Below are 17,565 nucleotides of genomic sequence, written 5' to 3' on the forward strand. Positions count from 1 at the left end.
GCATGCTCCAGATGTTTGTGATGGTGGTAGAGCTGTAGGCAGTGCAGTCCACATAATGCTTTAGTGTTGGCTTAGTTGTTTTTTTTAAAAGTACATTTACTGCACCCTAGCAATATGGTTTATTTCTATGGCAATTGTAGGAAATTCCTATCAGACTTCACTCTGAGGGTGCTTGCAAGCCCTGCATTCCTTTCTGTGTACTTGCCTCTTTCTGATGTGTTTCTGTCTAAACCCAACAGCTGAGAAGAGAAAGCTCTCAATTCCCCGGGAAAGGTTCTTATGGATTTCAGAGAGTGTAGCTTTTAGCTTATTAACCTACTGGCCCAAGCTGGTCAGCCACACCATTCTCTTTCCATGCTGCTGCAAGCTGAACTTTGTGGGGGATGGAGTAAGCAATCTCTCACTCCCTGGGGGCTCTTTTGTTAAGCCATTGCTTAGCAACTGCAGCAGGAGTGGAAGGAGCTATGGCGTCTTCCCAGACAGCCGGCAGCTTTTTATACGAGGCAGATGACTTCACCTTTGAAGAGAGGAGTTCAATGTACGATCTGCAGCTGGAGAGACAGAGAGAGGGCAGGAAGGTTTGTATTGGGGTGAGCGGGCGAGATGCTTCCAGGAAAACCGAACACATCCTGGACCCCCACGGAGAACTCCATCATATATATTAAACTCCCTTGAGTGTTGACACCGAGAGGAGCCTAAGACCCCCTTCCTGGCATGTGTACAATATTTTACTACGGCAAGCCATAATATCAATTTATTTGTAACAAGCAAAGAGGAATGCGGACAAGTTGATGTAGTTTGGCCACAGCTGGACTCTCCAGCCCCTTTATGACCATTATTGTGTTGCATTCGGGCCCCTTATGGGTTAAGCCACCTGTTGTCCATCACTTCTCTTGTTCTCCATTAACTTAGAGAGGAAGTGTAGCCGGGCTGATGGGGTTAGCTACAGGCTGTAAGCTTTATCTCCATGTAGGGAATAATTGCTCCCAGTAAGGGTTGGTGAAGACTGCTAAGCCAAGCTTATGTGGGAAGAGCGCTAGAATCATGGAGATGGGAACAATTGGTTGCATGGCTATCTCTTACCAAAGGCTTTATGTCCTGGGCAGGTTTGGAGTCCTACAGCTCCAGGGAGAGCTGGTTGCATCCAAGAGTTAAAGAGCACTTAGTTAAAATTACTGTCATGCAGTATTCAGGAAAAAAAACAAATTATGTATGATAATTGAAAAAGTCTTTTCTCAATGCTGCATACGCACTTGGAACTGAGAGCCATACTGAAGCATAAAAGGGGTTTATCTAACCCCTTCCCTAACCTAAAAGTAAATCCAAGGAAGAGACTTCTCTCCAGTAGTATAGATTGGCTGCTGTATACAATTGGACTAAAGATTCCCAGAATGCCCACGGCAGCTTCAGAAAATATTTCAGTATCAGTAACCAGATGCTCACAAACGAGAGAGTCGTCATGGTGACTTCAATCTAGCACTGTGAGTGAGCTCAGCTCTGGGTCAGTGAGAAATATTGCTGAAGCACCTATAAGGAAGTTTTTTGTCGGATGTAAAACTCATAGGCCTTCAGCACTTAATGCTGAAATTTGCCTGGACAAATCCTCCAGCAATTGGAACACAGGAAGAGCTCTTCTGGATCAGGCCCAAGACCTATCCAGTTCAACATCCTATTTCACTGGCCCACCAGATGCCTCTGGGGAGTCCATGGGCAAGAACTGAGGCCATACCCTCTTTCCTGCTGTGGCTCCCCTGCAACTGGTATTGAGAGGCATCATGCTTTTGAGACTGGAGATGGTCCACAGCCACCAGATTAGTAGACTTGTCCTCCATGAATATGTCGAAGCCCCTTTTAAAGCCCCTTGGATAGCTTGGCTATCCAAGCTGGTGGCTGTCACCACATCCCATGGCAAGGAATTCCATAGAGATGAATTATGCGCTATGTGAAAAAGTACTTCCTCTTGTCGGTCCTAAATTTGCCAACCTTCAGTTTCATGGGATGACCCCTGGTTCTAGTGTTATGGAATTGGGAGAAAAATTACCCGCTATCCACTTTCTCCACACCATGCATGATTTTATAGACCTCTATCATGTTTCACTTCAGTCGCTTCTTTTCCAGCGTAAAGAGCCCCAGATGCTGCAGCCTTATAAGGAAGGTGCTTCAGACCACTGATAATCTTGATTGCCCTCTTCTGCGCCTTTTCCAGTTCTACAATGTCCTTCTTCAGATACAGCGACCAAAGCTGTATGCTGTACTCCAGGTGGTGGCCTCATCCACCAAGAACTTGTAGGACAGCTTCTGTCCAGTTTATACCCCCATCACGTTCCCACCCTTTAAAAGCCCTGAGTTTGCAGTTGAAGAGGTATAACACAACTTAATGTTCCCAGGACACAAGTCCACCTCTTCCTGGTTACTGTTTCCTCCTGGTGAATATGCCCTTAGTTATCTTTTACCCTGAACCTTGCTTTTTCTTTCCCACTCATTTATTTATGTTCGTGTAAGGTGCCAAAACAAGAATCCTAACATAATGATGGGGGAGATTTGGTGCTGGAATTGGACTGGAGATACTAAGACAGTGAAAGATGAAGGGGAGGAGGTTTTGGTAAAATAATCTCATTCCAGTGATCCTCCATAGCTAAAACTGGTGGGATCCAAATCAATGGATTTAACTTCATAGCTACTGGGTATAAAAGACACACATAGCGGATGCAATATCTTTCACTTCCTCTCTGCCTACCAAACATGGGAAGCATATTGCATTGCACTGATGTGGCATGTCAGTTTCTCCTTCCTCTTCAGTGGGTGGGCAAGGAATGACTTTGATGGGTTTTTTAAACTCTTACTCGGGGGCAGGCAGAAGATAGATCAGGATGTCCTAGTTGATCACTGGGTGACTTGGAACAGATCAGCAAGGGGTTTTGATTGTTTAATAGCAACAACAAAATGACTTTCTACAGCTCTAATTCTGGTTGCTAGAATCTCAAACCTGTAGTTACTTATATATAGATTTGTACTTCTGGATGTTGATAATCCCAGTGCATGGCTTGTGAGATGCAGTAGGTAATTGGCAACTGGCAACAAAAGTAGGTAATTGGCAACAACAGTAGGTAATTGGCAACTGGCAACAAAATGACTTTCTACAGCTCTAATTCTGGTTGCTAGAATCCCAAACCTGTAGTTACTTATATATAGATTTGTACTTCTGGATGTTGATAATCCCAGTGCATGGCTTGTGAGATGCAGTAGGTAATTTGTTCCATCCTGAGGCACCATTTTGTATCTGATCCCTGAGCCTCACCTGGCTCTGGCTGGTAGACCTTAGGGCTCTAATGAAACAAAAACCAACCAACAAAGTAAGTCCTGCAAACCTGAAATCTGTTTACACTTATTCTAACTGGCATCTTCTGATGTGCAACCCTTGTGCTTTTCCAGCACCTAGTGTGGAAACCAGTTAAGTCTCCTCAGGCTTTGAAAGTAAGTGTGCCTCAGAAGGTTTTGACCCCACACTTCTATAGTTTTCACCAAGACCACAGTTGGTGAGTGGTCACTATTTTATTTCATATATTTATATTTATATGTACCCTTCGTCCTAAGATCCTCTACTATAAGTATGTATCCACTTGTGTACATGACTGAGTGAGTCATGGGGGAAAGTTTGAACACATTCATGTCTCCTAAGAGAGTGGGGAAAACACTGTTATGGGCTGTTTGGATGAGGAAATGTGTCTGGCACAAAATAAACACAACAAACCTGCAGATGGTGTGTGACAACATTGGGCTATGTACTCCAAACAGCATCTCTATTCCATGCTTTGAAATGTCACTATTTGCCACTGGAGAATCAAAACTTCTAAATAACCAGCAAACATTATCTGGTGAATTGTGAATATCTCTACTTGCAGGTAGGCTCAGAGATCCCTCGAATCCCCACATCTTTAATAATAATTTATGCCTCATAATCCCAAACAAAAAATGAGCATTGGCACCAATGTTTTCCCTCTATGAGTGCACCTGTTGAAAAATGTAATATAATGTAGGTTTCAGGTAATAGCCAACTTCTTCTTCTGAATGTGTAGCTCCTGCCTGACCAGTTTTAAAATACTGTTGTAAGGCCAGAGTTGGGATGTTATGGTTAGGTGTGTTGCCTGAGCAACAGCTGTCCAATCCAGCTAACCTGCCAATGGCAAATGCCAAAGGACAATGTGGCTTAAAAGCCAACGGAGCATACCTGACACTGCTTCTAGGATACGGGAAACGTGTGTGTGTGTGTGTGTGTGTGTGTCAACAAACAGCTTTGTATGTCCAGAACTCAGCCTTACAGTCACGCAGCGTGTAATTGGATCCAGATGGTTCATCCAGTTAATTCACTGTTCCACAAGCTCCATCTCCCAGTATCGGGTGTTAGGAGCCTAGGCCATAATGTTTGGCTCTAATGTAGGCATCTCAGCAGTGAGAAATTACAAGAAAGCCCCGGAGATGTGGGAGAAGCCAGAAGTGTCACCATCTGAGGATGAGAGGACAAACTTGCTCAACCAACTTCTCCACGAGAGGATGCACAAAAATAGCACAGAGAAATCAGTAAGTATTCCAGAGCAGAGATTCCACACTCCCGTTTAGTTCCTCATTTTGATTGGGAATGAAAGAGAAGAAAATATTTTAAATGTGTGATAGACCAGTGGGGCACAGGAGCTGGAAGGGAATAACAGCTGCTATTTGTAAAATGGCTAGACACAGGTTGCACAGTTGTACTGGTGTGTGTTGGACTTGGACACTGTGAGTTGACCAAATACTTTCTCACTTAAACAAGTGTTAACCGCTATGGGGCATAGTAAAATTGGAGTGGGCCCTGGGATAAAAAGTAAAACACACACACACCCCCAACACTTGCACACACAGTTATGTGCCATGCATTCTGCTGGCTCAGAAACATTTCTTAACATATATACCTACCACAAACACATCATATATCACTACAACATCAATTAAACTTGGAAAAGAGTGAAGAGTGAGTGGTTTGCCAATTGGCGGCCCCACTCCCTCAGTGGCCCAGGGATATTTCTCTCCCCACCCCCCACCGTACAATAGCAGTTACACACCTGAACTATTTTCATTTGGCAAATGCTGGAAGGTGAATCACAAGCTGGTGTTCTCTGATCCTAAAGGGTTCACCTGCCTGAGAAGGGGGTGGGGAGGAGGGGGCCCCCAGCCACTGTTAAATTACACTTACTGATCAGATTAAATGTACGCAGGTTTAAAAAATGTCATGGCTAACACCCCCAACCCATTACTAAAGCTTGCTAAATGGCTAGAATATACTTCCAAATCAAATAAACAAACTAATATCAAATGATCCCACATGCCACAGCCAGCTGTCCAAAGCAACTACTTCCCTACTCTGGCAGAATTTGATTTCTGCCCCCTAACAGATGAGTCCCTGGGCCTTGTCTGAGAATACATGATGCCACACCCTTGCAGGTCTGAGTCTAGGTGGAGCTTGAATGGGAGAATGACTGCTCAGGGCCAAGTTGCAAGTGCTCCTGTGCAGCTTCATGCCCATTTTACCATAACACAGAGGACTCTTCTGCAAGGCTCCATGGGGGGCTCAGGCATGAGTGTACTTAATTGTGCAGGCAGAACAAATATCTTAATTTAAAAATGACATTTATTCAAAGCAAATCAAGCAACTTGTAGAAGAGATGTCTGCAAATACAAGCTAAAAATTGTAGCTGTACCTGATAATTCCACCCTCTCTAAAGCTCTTAGGCTGAGAAATAAAGAGTACAAGCTCAGTTAACTGTTTCCAGGTGAATACAACAGATCCTGTGTGGTAGTTAGACACACTCAAGCTTATTGACATCAATGGGCAACCAGTGCTACAAATACTTAGACTGTTGGGTTGCAATCCTATGCATGCTCACTTAACTAAACCAGGTCCTTTTAAAGGCTCTTAAAAACTTGGGGTCTGAATGTTAATGAGAGGGTTGCCAGCTCAGACTGAAGCTTTTCCTGGAGATTCCCCACCACCCATCCACCCATTGGCAGCCTTTTAAAAGTATAAAGCTATTGAAATCTTCAATGGTCACCAAAAGACTAATGGTGATTCCTGGAAACACCAAGCTAATTCTGGACATGCCCCTACCACCCACTTCTGAAACCACCCACAGTGCACGTAGTGTCATCTTTTTCCTAGCTAGAGTGTACTTTTTGTCACTGTTGGTGTGGTTGTGTTAAAAAAACTCTAGGAATAGGTTCTTGTTTAGTCAGTGGGACTTATTGCTGAGTAAACATGGATAGGGTTGGAGTGTGATCGCCGTTTAAAACCAAAAACAAGTCAGGCTGTAACAGAACGCACAAACTTATGTCTTCCCTTTTTATAAAGTGATTGCATTTATCTGCAGATACTCTGTGTTCAGCAAAAACCAGTGAAGACAGGCACTCCCACAGAGAGTCTAGTGTTGGACCAGCTCCTTGTTACTAGCAGAAGAAACCATATGGTTGTGGGGAGATGGCTTTCATAAGTAACCTTTGAACCAGGGCTGGATTAAGCTAGTGTGGGGCCTGTAGCATATGTTATAAAGGGGCCCTAAATTAAAAAAAAACAACCACCCATAAATATTAAAACATAAATTATTTGCTTGCATAGTAAAGTGATTCACTTTTTTCATTTGCTATATTTTGGAGTATGGAAGAGCAAGCCACAAACTCACACTTACTACAACAGTGAATATTTATATACCATTTTTCAATCAAAATTCTCAAAGTGGTTTACATAGAAAAATAAAGAGTGGATAGATGATTCTCTGTCTCCAAAGGGCTCACACTCTAAAAAGAAAAATGTGATAGGCACCAACAACAGCCACTGGACAGATGCTGTGCTGGGCCTTCTCTTAAAAGGCACATTTAGCAGAAAAGGGATATTTTATCTAACATGGACCAAATAAAACAGGTAAAATTTTAACTTCAATTCCCAGTTGGAAGCTGGGTGTGTGGGGCCCTCAAAAAATGCGGGGCCCGTAGCAAATGCTACATTTGCTACTACGTTAATCCGCCTCTGCTTTGAACCAGTTATATGGCCAAGGAAATGGGTGGAATCTCTCCTGAACTGAGAATGTATGCATGATTGGACAACAATGGAAATGCATAAAACACCACACAATTATCTCAGAAGGAGGTATCTGGTAGAAATTCAGGAAATAATAATAATATGTATTCTTTAGAGAAAAATTGACTACTGATTACCACAAGGCAGCAAACTTCACAGATTTGTCAAGTAAATTGTCAAGAGGACCTTAATTCTGAGCAAGCTACATTTCAAAGAAAAAGTAAACTGCTGACTATTTGCTGTCAGAAAATGGCAGAAAAAACAAACAAAAAAACTTTGCTACTGGCAATATCTAGAAAATGGCTTCACCATGGTCAAAAAAGACATACATATAGCAATAACAGAAAAAACCAATGACACCAATGCAGCCGCTTTTTAGTGTAATGTCACAACAGCATGTGAACTTCATTTTTCTCCTGTATGAAAAACTCTAGACAGTCCTGTTTGTTCCCAGTGTGAACACCGTATTCTTTCCCTTTTTTTCTTTAGAAATCTCTTCTCCACAGGCTGATTTTCTTTGCCAAGATCTCCCCAGACCTGGCTGATAAAAGAGATTTAGCTGGTAAGGAAATAATCCTCCTCCTGGCTCCTATACCAGGGAACCTTCTGGAAGACAGAAAGTTCTAGAATGTGACAGGGTCCTGGAGCTTTGTAACTCTACTCTACACTCTACCAACACATTGACCATACTGGTGACTGGTGCCACAAACATTAGTGATCCTTTTTCCAATATAGGTTGGGAATATGTTGGGAGTGGAGAGAGCACAGACATTTAGGATGAAGCCAGTGATGTGTTTTGGCCAGCATAAAGGAAGCTTTTTTTTCATCCTGAGAAGAGGAACAAGCAACGTATCTAGGGCATGCTTTGTCTTGGAGCAGTGAGACAGAAAATGGGAGGCCAAAGAGTGATCAGGGCTCTTTGGGTTTGGTGGAGGAGAGGCAATATAGAACTCATGTAAGGTTGTCAGGTCTTCACCCAGAGATTGGGTAAGGTGTGGGATCCTTTCCAGCTGTTAACATGAGCCTTGGACTAATAAGTTTTCATTTAAGACTTCTTTAAAAGTGCTACAGGACTGGGAAAGTATGCAGATATTGTATTTCTTGTTCCACTGTTCTCTGGTTACTTACTTGCCTCCTCATCCTATTTTTACATTCAGGGTTTTAGTCTGTCTCCCTCCTCACAGGAGATTATGAGGGGAGGATGGGGAAAGGGACTGGTAGAGATACCAGTCTCACTGTGTGGTGGTCGGTATGTTCTACCAGGAAGAATTCATACCTGCCTAATTTCTCCTCAGAATATTGGGAACAGCTGTTTATGAGTCTGCAGCGCTACTACCAGGGTGAGGGGGTCACAGGCCTGCTGTTGCTGTACCCCACATGCATTGTCCACATGTTGGAGGTGAGGAGTGTGTGTCTGTGTGCATGTGTGGTAAACAATGTGAGTTTGTTGAACTCTGTTGGGATGCTGCTGGCATTCATGAGCAGTTCCATCACTCACTATTCATAAGATGCAGTCTTTTCTGCTTATGACATTGTGTGAGTTTCCTCTAACTCTGGCAAGAATTCAAGAATTATTGCCCAGCTCTTTCATGGCTCAATTTATTTCCCTTACCTTTCCATCTTCAAGTGTAAGTTTGCCATCTCTTGCAGCAACAAATTCTGGTAGCAGGGTACTGCTCAGAGCAGTTCTGCAGGGGCAGAGCCAGGAGGTTTATGAGGGGCCAATGGTTTGGAGCAGGTCTGGGATGGAACGTAGCACAAATCCTGAAGTGCAGAGTAAATAGTTTTTAAACTATGAGTTTTTAAACTCTGTTTTTTAACTAATAGGGTGGGGGGGGGAGAATGGGACAGTCTTGCAATGTTTTTCTGGCCAAAAACAAAAGTCCTCCAGCCAGCCATTAGCATTTGTCGGACCAGCTAGTAACCCTACTCATGTGGCAATTGAGAGATCTGTCTCCCATGTCCTTTCAGCTGGCCATTCTTTATATATCTTGAAGTATATGCTTGTAAGCTAAACCCCTAGCACCCAAGTCAAGGTCCTTACCCCCAAGGATCTTACTTATACCTTTCTTTCCAGTGCCTGATAGTGATTGTCCATGGTCATGACAACTGATGAAAGTGTGGAACTAGGCTTCCTTGTCAGGAGAACAAAGTGTAGGTGGTGATGAGTGAGATCACGTGTGGGAGGCAGGGGAAGGAGACATTTCTCTACTCGGCATCTCTAGTAAAGCAGAACAGAGGTGCGCTGCTCAGTATCTGCCCAATTTGTTGGTTTCAAAGTTCTGTGGCTGCATGGACGAGGCAGCCAACGATCTGCCTCTTCCCTGTTATCAGACATTCTTAGATGTTGTAAAGTCAGCCTTTTGCTGTCCGTAACCATGGTGATAAAAGGCCTAGGATCCTCTGCCGTTGTGAGCATTTCAGCCCACGTGTAGCTCAGTGGTTCCAAAATGTTTTAACCATGAAAGCTCCCTGCCTCGGCTCTGATTAATTTCTGGAAACCCTTTCCCCTCAGTTCTGCTCCTGCCCGGCTTTTTTTTTTTTTTTTTTTTTTTTTTGCAGAGGGGAAAGATGGAGGCAATTGCTGCAGGCCTCACACTTGGAAGGGCCAACATCAGCATTGGCAAACAGTACCCTCCAGCCAGGTGGTGGGGTGTGGGGTGGTAGAAGGGAAGCCTCCAGATATTCAGGGGGCGGGGAGCCAAGGAATATTCAGGCTCCCGGCCCCAGTCTTTAAAAGATTCTGGCTCCTGCCACTCCCACAGCACAACTGCTTGAATCCTCCACCTGAAAATCCTGAGGGTCACACTGTACTTAGCTGCTTGAAGTTAATTTCTGCTGAGTGAGAAGCTAAAAGACCCTTAACCCAATCATTTGCTCTTCCCCCTTGCCTTCAAGGGTGCTCAGCTGGCAGGCAGGGAGCTTTGCAACAGGTCACTGCATTTGGCCTTTCATATAATCCCACTTGCTTCCTCCTCCCACAAGCGTCTTGCCTGTGCCCCCCACATGTAGCCCAGCACACTATCCAAGGGGCCAAACAGAGTGCTTGAAGTTCACTGCACTTCTGTAAACTTCCTTAATACGAACACTCCTGCTTTATTGCCTCTGGTATTGCCAGTTTGGTTTTCAACTCCCCCCCCCCCTCCTTCCTTTCAGTCATCCAGTGATGTGCTTTACTCTGTCCTGCGAGACTTGAGGGACATGGAGCAGCAGCAGAGGTGAGCTGGCGGTGGCAGTGAGACCCCCTTTTCAACCACACTGCTGGTCCTCAAAAGATCAGTTCTGATTGATGGGATTGGATACACTAGCCCTATTTAGCCCCATTCTCATGATGACGGAAGCGTTCACCATCACAGATAGGGCGGCTTCTCTTTTCAAACAAACCCTGCTCTAAACATGAGCGGTGGGCACAAGGATGACTGATGGGACAGGAATTCCAACCTGTCTGCGCTGCTGTAGCCAGGTAGAGTGACGCTTTTAGGCTGACACACAGTGCAGCGTTAGAACAGCGTTATAATGATGTGCTGTTACAATTGTGAAGCAGCACTAATTGCACCAACATAGTTGCTTGTTAGCATGCCATTGCACAACAACATTCATGCAATTAATGCTGTTGCACAAGAGTGCTGTTTCACAACTGCAATAGTGCATCATTAGGACATTGTTCTAACATTGCACTGTATATCAGCCACTAATCCTTCATGTTGATTTGGTGACCTTTAGGATGGAATCCCTATTACTGCTTTTGTTTCTGCGGGGGCTAAGCTAAGGAGACTGCTTCAGATTCTAGCAGGGTTAGGAAGACTCTCACAGAGCTCAGTACTGAGAGGCTGTTGACACAGGCACATTCACAGCACATGCAGGATAGCATCAAATATCCTGGTGAGTTGCATGTGTGAATGAGCCATCAGGGATTTCATATTGCCTGATAACATCCAAGCTGCTTCCATTGAAAAGAATTGCATTTAGAACTGAGTGCTGAGTAATAATAGAATAATGAGAGTTCATGTGATATATATATCCGGCCTTAGAAACACACTAGGCCCAGGAGATCAGAACCTTATAAAAGAGAATCCATGAGTTTTTGTATCGCTGGATTCAGCTAAGTAACACAGATGAATTTCCAGCCTTTCATGTTTATAGTTATAATTCTTTAAAGTGTAGGACATTCCTAATTCCTGACCAGAGTGGAAAATGAGCCTACCAGTCCAGCTCATGATCCTATCTCCACTGTCTCTGCACACAGAAGTGCACCTAGGTAATTTTGGAGCCTGGACCTAAAGGCTTTGGAGGCACCCTCACTACAAGTTAAGCATCGTTTAACACATAGGTTCTTGAGGGCACAAACCACACCACCCAGGAGAGACTAAAGAGGATTTGGGGGGCCCCAGGGGGTGTGGAGGCCCTGGACTTCAGCCCTGAAGTCCAGGGGTTAGAGCGCCCCTGCACATCTCCACAGGGACACACTGAATGAATTTTGCCTACGCACATAATATCCAATGTGTACTGCCGAAAGTCATGCCATGGATTTCTAGATTCAGTGAAGGAAATCAACCATACAATTTTATCCTACGCATTGGGTTTTATGCAGGTAGGTGGCAATTTTTTATCCTCCACATGTTGGAATTTATTCATGTAGGTGGCATTTGCACATGCCGCCTTATAAGGATGGTAGAGGTAGGGATTGCACACAAGGTGGTTAGAGAGGAGAGGAGGCCCACTCTATTCTCCATGTTAAAGGCTGGATTAGGAGGTGAGGATCACCCCGTCTGGCCCTGTGCCAAGTGAAGACTACACTCAAAACTTTAATTATTCATTAGTATCCTGCATGTATTTTCAGTTTTCTAGAAATGGTTCTGCTCAGGCCAATATTCTGCTGTTGTGTAGGAGAGGATTGTTTGCTTCCTTGTTCTCTTCTGCCATGAGAATTCAATCAACCAGCCATTCTTCCCTCACAATATTTAAGATGATGTCCGATTTTTTTCAGCCTACTTTCCTTAAGGAAAGTAAGACCACCCAGCTCGGCGTGTGTGTGTTTGTGTGTCCCCTGCTATCAACTTTGCAATGCCTGGACCAATTTGAACCAAATTTGCTGCAGTTGTAGGGTCACATAGGACAAACTACAATGGCGGAGTTTGTAATGATGTCATCCACCCTAATTCAAGATGGCGGACGCATGAACATTAGCTAGTGGGCTAACTTGTGGACTGCCTAACTGATTTGAACCAAATTGGTACAGTTGTAGTGAGTGACACATAGACACACCACAATAGTGTAGTTTGTGATGATGCCATCCACCCCAGTTCAAGACAGCAGATACATTGAACGTTTGCCATGCAAGTGGGCTAACTTGTGAACAGCCTAACCGATTTGAACCAAATTTGCTAACCTCAATGGTGTAGTTTGTAATGATGTCATCCACCCCAATTCAAGATGGCAGATGCACAAACGTTTGAGGCACAAGAGGGAACGGATTTGGACCAAATTTAGTACAGTTGTAGGGACACATAGGGACACCTCAATCATGTAGTTTGTGATGATGTAATCCGCCCCAGTTAAAGATGGTGGAAGTGTGAATGTTTGAGGCGGAAGTAGTAATTATCAATTAAGATTATAGTGAAAGGAAAATAAGAAAATTACTTCTTACCATAACTTATTGTTTAAATCTTCTTCAGAGTCCTGGTTCTGGATGCCAAGATCCTTGTAATGTCCCATAATCTCCCCTCCCGACTCTTCCAGCAGTGGAACTACAAGGTTCTGAATATGCCACAGATGCACCTGGGATATGGTACATCCCATGAAGAGCCAGTGGAAGCTGTTATCTCTGAGTGCCTCACAGCACTCCTGAAACTTGGTGTGCATCTGTTGAAGTACCACAAGGTATGAACCCCCAAATTGTTGCCAAGTTTTCGATATCATCAATTATGGTATCCTCCTGGATTGCCTGTGGTAACTGGGTGTAGGGGGCACTGCTTTGCAGTAGTTCTGCTCATACCTCTCAGGCAGATTTCAGAAGGTGTTACTTGGAGACTTTTGCTCTGCGAAGTGATAGCTTTTGTATGGTGTCCCTCAGGGCTTCATTTTGTCTCCAATGCTTTTTAACATCTACATGAAACCACTGGGAGAGATCATCAGGGAATTTGGTGCAGGGTGTTATCAGTATGCTGATGACACCCATATCTACTTCTTCATATCAGCTTAATCAGGCAATGCCTGCCTTGAGGGAATAATGGGCTGGACGAGGGATAACAAACAGAGACTGAATCCAAACAAGACAGAAGTGCTCACTGTAAGAAGCCGCAGTTCAGGAAATGGGATAGATCTGCCTGTTCTGGATGCGGTTACATTCCCCCAGAAGGAACAGGCTCACAGTTTGGGAGTACTGGACCCAACCCTCTCTCTGCTACCTCAGGTGAAGGCAGTGACCAGGAGTGCTTTCTATCAGATGGTTCGCCAACTGCACCCTTTCTTGGAAGAGAGTAACCATTAAGATAGTGGTGCATATGCTGGTAACCTCCTTGCTTGACTACTGCAATGCACTCTACATGGGGCTGCCTTTGTACATAGTCCTGAAGCTGCAATTGGTGCAGAATGCTGCTGCCAGATTGGTCTCCAGGACATCTTGCAGAGACCATATCATTATGATTCTAGAAGATCTACACTGGCTACCAATAGGTTTCTGAGCAAAATACAAAGTTCTGGTTATTAACTATAAAACCCTTAATGGCTTGAGCCCATGGTATTTAAGAGAACACCTTAACAATAAACAAACAATAAACTAAACCTTTTTCATTATGAACCCTATTAAGATCTTCAGGGGAGGTTCATCTGAGGGTGCCACCAGCTTGTATGGTGGTGACTCAAAGGCGTGCTCCATCCCTGTTGACCTTTAGGAAACAACTGAAGACACATCTCTTCAGCCAAGCTTTTTAGTTAGTTGGTGTTCTTATGGATATTTTAATCTGGTTTTATGTTTTAACTGTTACATTCTTGGTTTATTTTTGTTTTATGCTGTAAACTGCCTAGAAACTTGGGTAGTGGGTGGTATACAAATTTGTTAAATAAAATAAGTACGGGTTTGGCACACTAACAGTCTGCTCAGCCACCCTTATTGCTGTCTTAATATGAACAAAGTGCCCATCATTATAGGAAACCCTGTCAGCAGAGGCCACCAGACCATCCTGTTCAGGGCAGGGACAGGTTTTGCCTCCACTGCAATGGTGCAGTGCTTTACTCCCCGCCCCCCGCCCCGGAATGAATAGCAGCCACTTGTTTTTTGCTGGAGGTTTTCAAGGAGAGTATGGATAGGCATCTGCCAGGGTTGCTATGAGAAACCATTGCCACCATTACCATTCCTCAACTTGTCTATAGAGGCTGCCTTTCCCATTAAAAAAAAAATCTGCTTCACGCTAAGCTATTTCCCTCTCTCTGCAACAGACCCAACAACATGACAGCACTGCCCCTCAAAGCAATGCTGGTACAATACTGATGGTCTATGGTGAGGAGGGAGCACCTAAGCTCAGTGCAGACATTCCCTCTTGCTCTCTGGCAGATCTGCATTTTCCCAGCACTGCCCCTTGGGGCAATGTGATCACAGTGCTGTTGCTGCTGCTCTATCTTCATGGAACCATTTAGAAAAGTGGGAGTAGGTGCCTGGTCTCAAATGTTCTGGCTTTTTCATTAAATTGGCTTGGCAGTGATCTGGGTTTTGAAAAACTGGACAGATGAGCAAAATACTGTGCTTCTCTGGGACCGTGGAATCCACTGACCCCGAGTTCTTGCTTCTCTTCTGGTCTTCAGAGTCCCAAAAACCTCCCTGACACCACCCTGGAGAAGGCAACAGATCTCATTGTTCCACAAGATACCATCTTGTACTTGCTGGAGTGCCAGGAGTTGCTGAGCCCCACTCAGTACCTACATCTTTATGACAGCCCAATGAACATCCTTATGGACTCAGGTACGGGCCAAGTATGGCAGGCTGGGGAGATGCTGGAGGTGGGGGTGGAAATTGGAGGAGATCTCCTCCTTTCACAATCCTTATGCAGTAAGATCTTCAGACTATGTGTCTATTGGTCCCTCTGAATCCTGTGGGGGAGGAGCAAGTGCATGCACATCTTCCCTCCACATGATGCATTGTATTTCCACTGCATAATCACATAGGGGAGGGCACTAATCCAAACTGCAAATACTTTAAAGTAGTACTTAACAATACAATACTCTAAAATAGCATTTGAGTAATGCAGTGGGGGTGGGATTTGAATGAACCACGCTCACACAATTATGTGGCTGAACAATGACACACATGGTTGTTCTGCCCGCACACACACACACACACACACACAACTCCTCACATGATTCCAAGGGCCAGCAGTTATATCGTCCAAACCCACACCCTGCCAGCTCTGAGGGGAGAGTGAAGAATTAAACCCAGAGGTGAGTCTCACGATCAGTGAGAGCTGCTTGAGGGGGTTCAGTGAGGAGAGCAGGCTTAGCCCGCTCTCCCCGCAGAGGATCACTACTTGCAGCCCTGGGCGGCCAGATCGGCTGCCCACATGACTGCTGGCTCCGTCACGGAGCCAGCGGGGTTTGCGGGGATTATGTAGCAGAACAATGGCACACATGGTTGTTCTGCAGACATGCAGTGTGTGTGCGCGCACACACACACACACACACACCACTCCCCACAGGATTCTGTGGGGCATGCTGGAGAGACCCCCGGGCCTGGGAGGCTGCTTGCCAGGAGGCCGCGGCAATACACAATCAGGAAGCCTGGGTTAGAGGAGCACTCGCTCAGCTAGCCTGGGTCAAGGAGAGGGCTACTTTGGCAGGCTAGCCACCAGGGAACTACCAGACTCATCTGTGAGCCCACTGGTTCTCATGATGACTGGAAAGCGGGCTAAGCTCCCTTAGCCTGCTTTCCAGTGATTGTGAGAATACCCTCCCTATGTTTAATTCTTGGGCTTCAGCTTCCATGAGAGGTGATAGAGCTGAACCCCTTGACACGGTATCTCAAGAAGTGATGAAAGCTGAACACCATACTTTGGCTTCAGGATAAACATGCTTTTTATTGGTTTGACTTTGCTTTTAGCTCACACTTTGAGTCTCTTCCTTGAGCCACTTGGATACTGTTCCTTCAGTCATACATAGAGCCCCTGGTGGCGCAGTGGTAAAACTGCCGCCCTGTAACCAGAAGGTTACAAGTTCGATCCTGACCAGGGGCTCAAGGTTGACTCAGCCTTTCATCCTTCCGAGGTCGGTAAAATGAGTACCCAGAATGTTGGGGGCAATATGCTAAATCATTGTAAACCGCTTAGAGAGCTCCGGCTATAGAGCGGTATATAAACGTAAGTGCTATTGCTATACAGGCAGCTGTGACACAGAGTCTCGCTTGTTCATTCCTGAACTCTGCCATGTTATAATTAGTAGAATGTGATTGATCTATAGGGGAGATTATCTGTGGTGTGTGGATGTGGTTTAAACCCTAGAAAACAGGGAGGAGGACTGGATGATATTCTATCCGCAGTTCTATGGTTGGGCTGCATTGGCACCAGCAGTCCTCTGTGATTTTATCATCTGTTTTACAGCAAGAAGCATCCATAATTGAATGTCTTTGTTCATACTCCACAGTAGAGGACTGATGGCATGAGGAGTGCCTTGGAGAAGCCCAGTACTCTTCCATTTTCCAATAGGAAAGCAATCAACTGGTAGATCAGGAGAGAGCACACTTCCTTTTCCGGCCATGGGAGGGGTATGGGAGAGGGATCCATTACAGCAGTTGTCTCCTCCATCAGGGGAAGGCAGTGCTAGGAGAGATCTGCGGTGACCAGTCACTTGACTTAGGAAGGAAATGGCCTATGAAGATACAGATATACATAGGTGCCTGGGACGAAGTCTGACCATTGGTCCTTCCAAGGTCTTGGGCAGATGCCTTACCCACCTCTGATATAGGACATCCTCCTAAACTAGAGATGCCAATGATCAAACCAGGGACCTTCTGTTGGGAATTCTCTCTAGTAAGCGATACTCTTCTATTACAGCAGACTGCACAGAGGCAAAACACAGCGGAGTCTGCCTGTGCATGCGTGTATGCTGAGAGTAAAAGAAACTTGGAGCCAGTTCATAGTTTCAAATCAATATAAGGAGTCTTTATTAGTGAACTCCATTCTAGATAGGAAAGTGGAGAGATAGGATCTCTAATCTGTCTAGCAAGCTGGATGCAGAGGGATGGAGTCTGCACCTCTGCACACATGGTGCAGGGAGAGAGGAGTGTGGGTGTTGCAAGGGAGAAGAAAGGGAAAGAAGAATAGGAAGTGGGAGGGAGGAAGGAAGTCCCTAAGAACAGCAATCTACATACCAAAGAGATAGTGTCAGAGCAGTAGAGAAGGGATGACCAATGTCTTGACCCCTCTAGCCCTCAGACTCACTAATCTGTCCCACTCTGTCATTGAGACATGAGCCAGTGC

The 17,565-nt window shown here is 44.9% G+C and overlaps 1 protein-coding gene across 6 annotated transcripts in view; it reads left to right on the forward strand.

Moving 5' to 3' along the window:
- LOC128342902 (testis-expressed protein 47-like) overlaps positions 1-17,565 on the forward strand; it is a 34,841-nt gene that overhangs the window by 1,080 nt on the left and 16,196 nt on the right. For 3 of the 6 annotated variants that reach the window (XM_053291062.1, XM_053291068.1, XM_053291067.1), the window contains exons 2-7: positions 4,439-4,578; positions 7,592-7,664; positions 8,398-8,501; positions 10,259-10,320; positions 12,778-12,982; positions 14,903-15,059. In XM_053291062.1, coding sequence (XP_053147037.1) covers positions 4,439-4,578; positions 7,592-7,664; positions 8,398-8,501; positions 10,259-10,320; positions 12,778-12,982; positions 14,903-15,059 — 741 coding nt within the window. Of the gene's footprint in view, positions 579-3,432; positions 3,537-4,438; positions 4,579-7,591; positions 7,665-8,397; positions 8,502-10,258; positions 10,321-12,777; positions 12,983-14,902; positions 15,060-17,565 lie in introns of all 6 variants that reach the window. The other 3 variants (XM_053291065.1, XM_053291066.1, XM_053291063.1) reach the window with 3 other exon arrangements.

The sequence above is a fragment of the Hemicordylus capensis genome, chromosome 2, assembly GCF_027244095.1.
Source record: "Hemicordylus capensis ecotype Gifberg chromosome 2, rHemCap1.1.pri, whole genome shotgun sequence".
Classification (NCBI taxonomy): domain Eukaryota; kingdom Metazoa; phylum Chordata; class Lepidosauria; order Squamata; family Cordylidae; genus Hemicordylus; species Hemicordylus capensis.